Source organism: Vespula pensylvanica, chromosome 1 (genome assembly GCF_014466175.1).
Source record: "Vespula pensylvanica isolate Volc-1 chromosome 1, ASM1446617v1, whole genome shotgun sequence".
Classification (NCBI taxonomy): Eukaryota; Metazoa; Arthropoda; class Insecta; order Hymenoptera; family Vespidae; genus Vespula; species Vespula pensylvanica.
The window spans coordinates 4602170-4607717 of NC_057685.1; the positions used below are offsets into that span (position 1 = coordinate 4602170).

The 5548-nt window shown below is 29.9% G+C and overlaps 1 protein-coding gene across 6 annotated transcripts; it reads right to left on the bottom strand.

The window, feature by feature from the left end:
* Positions 1 to 710: 710 nt before the first annotated feature.
* On the bottom strand, positions 711 to 3384 carry LOC122632445. 6 transcript variants are annotated; one of them, XR_006327873.1, is made up of 5 exons: positions 3175 to 3384; positions 1888 to 2088; positions 1546 to 1764; positions 1132 to 1217; positions 711 to 1046 (listed from the first exon to the last, which is right to left on the bottom strand). XR_006327873.1 is itself a non-coding variant. In XM_043819224.1 (5 exons), the coding sequence occupies exons 1-5, from the start codon at positions 3355 to 3357 to the stop codon at positions 930 to 932; spliced, it is 897 nt and encodes a 298-aa protein (XP_043675159.1). In that variant the 5' UTR covers positions 3358 to 3384; the 3' UTR covers positions 711 to 929. The 6 variants fall into 6 exon arrangements, 5 of the variants coding, with proteins under 5 accessions (XP_043675159.1, XP_043675189.1, XP_043675176.1 ...); XM_043819224.1 differs by having other exon boundaries at positions 1132 to 1308; XM_043819254.1 differs by lacking the exon at positions 3175 to 3384 and adding an exon at positions 2532 to 2629 and having other exon boundaries at positions 1132 to 1308; positions 1888 to 1917.
* Positions 3385 to 5548: the final 2164 nt, after the last annotated feature.

Below are 5548 nucleotides of genomic sequence, written 5' to 3' on the forward strand. Positions count from 1 at the left end.
ATGTTTAAACGATGTACTATTGTTTAAATATTAGTTTATTTAATTCCGCGTATCGTTTAAATAAATGTAAAACTATCAAAAGTATTAATTTTCAAGTCCTCACGTGTAGAAGGAGAGAGCTCCGATGCTTACTCATCGAAATGTAAAAGACGACTGATTCGATAACCTTCAAAATCGGTCAAAAGTTTGTTTTCGTTGAGGTTATACGTTGTTAACGAACACGAAATCAATATTCTTAAATATTGAGATTTACTATGAAGATTATTTCAAGTTTCTCGCAAATTACGATCTCTGTAATGTTTAAACGATGTACTATTGTTTAAATATTAGTTTATTTAATTCCGCGTATCCTTTAAATAAATGTAAAATTATCAAAAGTATTAATTTTCAAGTCCTCACGTGTAGAAGGAGAGAGCTCCGATGCTTACTCATCGAAATGTAAAAGACGACTGATTCGATAACCTTCAAAATCGGTCAAAAGTTTGTTTTCGTTGAGGTTATACGTTGTTAACGAGCACGAGATCAATATTGTTAAATATTGAGATTTTATATTAAGATTATTTTTAGTTTCTCACGCGTTTCGAGCTATAAAATGTTTAAATTAATATACTATCGTTTTATATCTAAAATTCGTTAATATCTAAAATTAAATAAATTATTATTTGATATTTAATATCGTATAACTAATTATTTAATTACACGGAAAATACAGAAAATACGCGAGTGAATGTAGTTCTGTTTTATCGACAAGAAATAAGACAAATCTCGTTCTTATCTTTTGAGATATATTTTATATGGTAATCTATGTGGATCAACTATTCAGATCTCTTCTTTATCGACTGTATACTTATCTTTGAAAGATATTTTTTACTCGCGTATTAATATAATTCATAAGACAATATATTAGCCAATGTTGAAGTCAATAAATATTATAATACATGAATCATTTGAAATTCATGATGTGGCTTTCTTTTACGACTTTCTTTGATGTAATTGTAACAATCAACGCAGCAACAATAAAAAATAACAGGTTCATCCTCGATTGGCTGAAAAATTTAAAAAGAACACAAAATTATTAGTAAAATTATATATATATATATATATATATATATATATATATATAAAACTTACTGTAACATTGGTTGGAAGTTTTGAAAAAAATTTTCTTAATTCAGGAATAGGATCTAATTTTCCTGGACATTCTGTTGTTGATGGTGCTGAAATGTTATCTCCAATTACCTCGTTATTCATACTCAAATTTGAACTGCATTTAGATACACTATCTGGTAATCTTCCGAATTTTCTAATCTAAAAAATTACTATAGCAATTATACAAATCGTATGTACCATATGTATCAATAATGCTCAACATTTTTTTGTTAATTTTTTAACAAATGTTACAACTATCCTTTTATATCATAATCATATAACATAACGACCAACTTGAAACCATTACATCTTGTGAGTACTATTGATGCATGATAAAACTTGTAGCTTTGATATTTCTCTTTTTTTTTTTTCTTTTTTGTACAAATTCATACTAACCCATAACCATACGTCGAGAAGGATCCACGCTTGTAGAAGATAAAGAGTCATCACGATAATAGATAATATACACATGGAAAAATTATGAACGAACAGAGGATGATTGAGTAGTTGTTCGTCTGTGATCTTTGTAAGATCGATGTACTGTTCGACTTGTTTCATTTCCATGATACCAACTGAGAGCATCGAAATCGCACCAAACATGCATCCGATAAGAACCTGCGACGTATGTGATTAAAGAAAAAAAAAGGTAAAGAAAAGAAAAAAAAAAAAAAAAAAAGAAAATTCTTCTGAATAATTCGTTCAATTCGTGAAAATGAATTAATCAAGAAAAGGACTCACGATTAATGGCCTTTCGGATAAGAAAGTCTTCTTTAACCAAAGAACAGCAAAAATCAAGCTTATCATTATACAAATCGAATGTAAAGCGAAAATGATATTCATTTCTTCAGGTAGAATCGGCATATTTTCATTTGTTTCATGACGACGACGATACTTGTTATAATGAACATGATGAAAGATCTTGATGGCTAATATGAGAAGCTTTGAGAAAAAGAGAGAGAGAGAGAAAGAAATAGAAAGAGAGAAATAGAGAAAGAGAGAGAGAGAGAGAGAGAGAGAGACAAAGGAAGAAAAAAGAAAAACAGAAACAAGATATGACGAAAGATACTGTATTAAATCACTGTTTATAAATAAGGACGTTAATAAGGAGGTCATGATCAAAGGAAAATGTATTCTCAAATCTCAGTGATGATTTAAACGTTAAACACGAAACACGAAGGGAAAGATTAAAAAGTAAATTGTCTTCCTGGATCGATTAGAATTTGTCGTCGTTTAGTTGGAATGCGTGTCGACGCACAACGAAATGTTTCGGATTACATAAAATTGTGGAAGAACACGTGCGATTTCTGATTCACCTTCGTTCGCATATACATACGTACATACATATATATATATGTGTATATGTGTATTTATGTATTACATACGTGTCCATTCGTTCGTTCCTCTCGAAATCGGGTCAACTCGCTTCCGCGTTTTCTTTGCATCCGAACTAGTCGACGAAGCGAGTAGCACAAGCTGTTATACGACATAACACACACACACGCACACACACACACATCATATATATATGCATATATACATAGATACATATACAAGCGACCTAGAAGGCGTCGACGTTCCAAGTATGTCCGAGGATCTTTAAATTCGTGCATCGTGACGTAATAAGATATGATTAAGTGCTTCTCTAGTTTCTTTCTCTCTGTTTTCTTTCTTTTTTTTTCTTGCTTTATATTTCTTTTCTTTTTTACTCTTTCTTCTTCGAGATTAGAAATTTCGTTCGAGTCAAAACATGCGTTATGCTTTTAACCTAATTATTATTGTAACCAATAAAATTTCTTTCTCAGCAAGATATTATGTTCTTTATTATATAAATTATATTGTTTATATATATACATATGTGTGTGTGTGTGTGTGTGTGTGTGTGTACAAAATTTTGTTGGTTACTTTATGGATATTTTATTTTTATTATAAAATAAAAATCATATTATTATATCGTAATACATATATATATATACATATTATATATGTAATATGATATATATTATATATGTACGTATGATAACTTACAAATTGCATGAAATTTAAACTAGCATGCACGATGTGGGAAAGTTTCTTGTTCCTTTGAAATTTATTATCACTTTTATGATAAATGCTCGCAATTTTGGCAGTCTCACGAAGTCTACGTGAATCGTAAATTTCTTCGTCCTTCATCCTATCAGAAATTTTATTACCACTGATCTTCACCGACATATCGATCACAAATGAAAAGAATTTTTATCTATATATCAATACATTCCGGAACTATCGTAATTAACCTAAATTCCATTAGTTTTTCTAAAGAACAAACGGTGTCGCTAGATGTTTAATCGTCGTATTCAATTTTTTTTTCTCGTTTCTTCTATCCAATAAATATATATTAACCATAAAATATATGTGTATATATTTCATTCGGTTAAGATCGTTTGCTTTTAATAAACGAAAAATGATCATGATTTATGAATTATTAACAAATCTGCTTATTACCATAATTTATTAAGGTTAATTGTCACAGCTCGTGATAAAAATATACTTGTGCCATCTAACGTAAATTTTCTAAATTAAAAATCATCAGTTATTTTAAACGCATAAGCACGTACTTCAGTAAAGATATATATATATACTATGTAAATTTGGAAAATAGTACCGAACGAATGGATATCCTTTTTATAAAAGGTAAACACAAAAAGTGAAATGTTTAAAGTGCATCACTCTTAAGTATACCGGCAACTTAACTTCGTTAGCATTCCAGACGATCCAAAGAACTTTAGAACTCTATGTTGAAAAAAGAAAGAAAGAAAGGAAGAAAAAGGAGAAAAAAGTAAGAAGAAAAAGAAACACAGGAGGAACAAAAAAAGAAGAAAATATAGAAAAAAGAACTACATCTTCCACTTTCGCGTCGTTATATTCATTTCTGTTGAATTTTTCAAGCTAAAAGACCGACCGTATATTCACCCACAAGCAAGTTTAATACTTCGAAGAATGCTACAGGTTATGGCAGGTATAGGGGACTCTCTTCCCATCTCCTTTTCAAACAGCTTCCTCGATCTCTATCTTCTTTCTTTGTTGCATTCCTACCTCGTGCCCTACAGAACGTGCTAATTTTTCATTCATTCATTCTCTCTCTCTTTCTATTTTTCTTTCTCTTTCTCTCTCTCTCTCTTTTTTGCCTGCCTATCTCTTTCTCTCTCTCTCCTTTTTATTTCTTTTCCATTTCACATCGAAAAGAACCACGAACAATTTTCTAACATAACTTAGTCATTTCGATCATTTTAGTTTACAATAACAAATGCTTATAAATTTTTGAAATGTAAAAAGTTAATATATACATATATGTACATGTATACATACATATGTACATATATAATATATTATAAGTATACACTTTATATATATATATATATATTAGTATGTATGAAGCTAAATGTGATATGTATATATATGTGTATATAAGTGTATGATATATATATAGGTATATATAGATATATATGGATATATAGAAACCTTTCCGATAAAACAAATCTAACCTATAATTTTCCAGGTCATTGTGATACCTATCAACGAATCGTGTTACATTTTTACAATCAAAAAAATATAGATGTAATAATAAATTTTACTTCCATATAGATATGGGAAAAATATTAAGTAAAATTAATATTGATTAAAAAATAAAATGGTACTTTGATTATTCGTATGAGTTTCGAAAGTGGAGACACGATTAACGGACGAACGAGAGCGAGAACGAAAAGCTAAGCGTGAAGTAAAGAGAAAGAGAGAAAGATAGATACAAAGATAGAGAGAAAGAAAGAGAGAGATAGAGAGAGAGAAAAAGAGAACCATAGACACGGAACTACCGAGAGCAGAGAAATACTTTCGTTAATGAAAGCGAACGCCAGAGTAGCGACCAGTAAGGGGCCATACAATCCTTTCGAATGTGTTCCTTGCGCAATATCCGCCAGGTAAACGTGAAATCGATCTTGGGACTTTTCTTTCTTCCCCTTTCACTCCTTTTCTTTCTTTCTTTGTTCTCTCTCTCTCTCTTTTTCTCTCTCTCTCTCTCTCTTTTTTTATCTCTTTCTCTTTCCTCTCATGAAGGTTAAATTTCATGAAAATGCATGCGTGTCGTCAACGTTATAGGTTAAATGTATCGACATATATCTTTGTAAAATTTCTCAATCGACACTTTTTTCGGTAATTATAAAGAAAAAAAGTTTGTTTAGTTAAATCAATAGTTTTACATAATTAATTAAATATATGAGACAATCTATAAGGAATAAGTTTGTCACGCAAGGTAATCTCTACAAATTTTCTCGTTGAAATTTTAATTTCGGTAATTACTTTCGTAAGATAAATTTTTTACTAGGAAAATAATTTTCGACCGGTAGAATCTTTCGTTTTCATGATA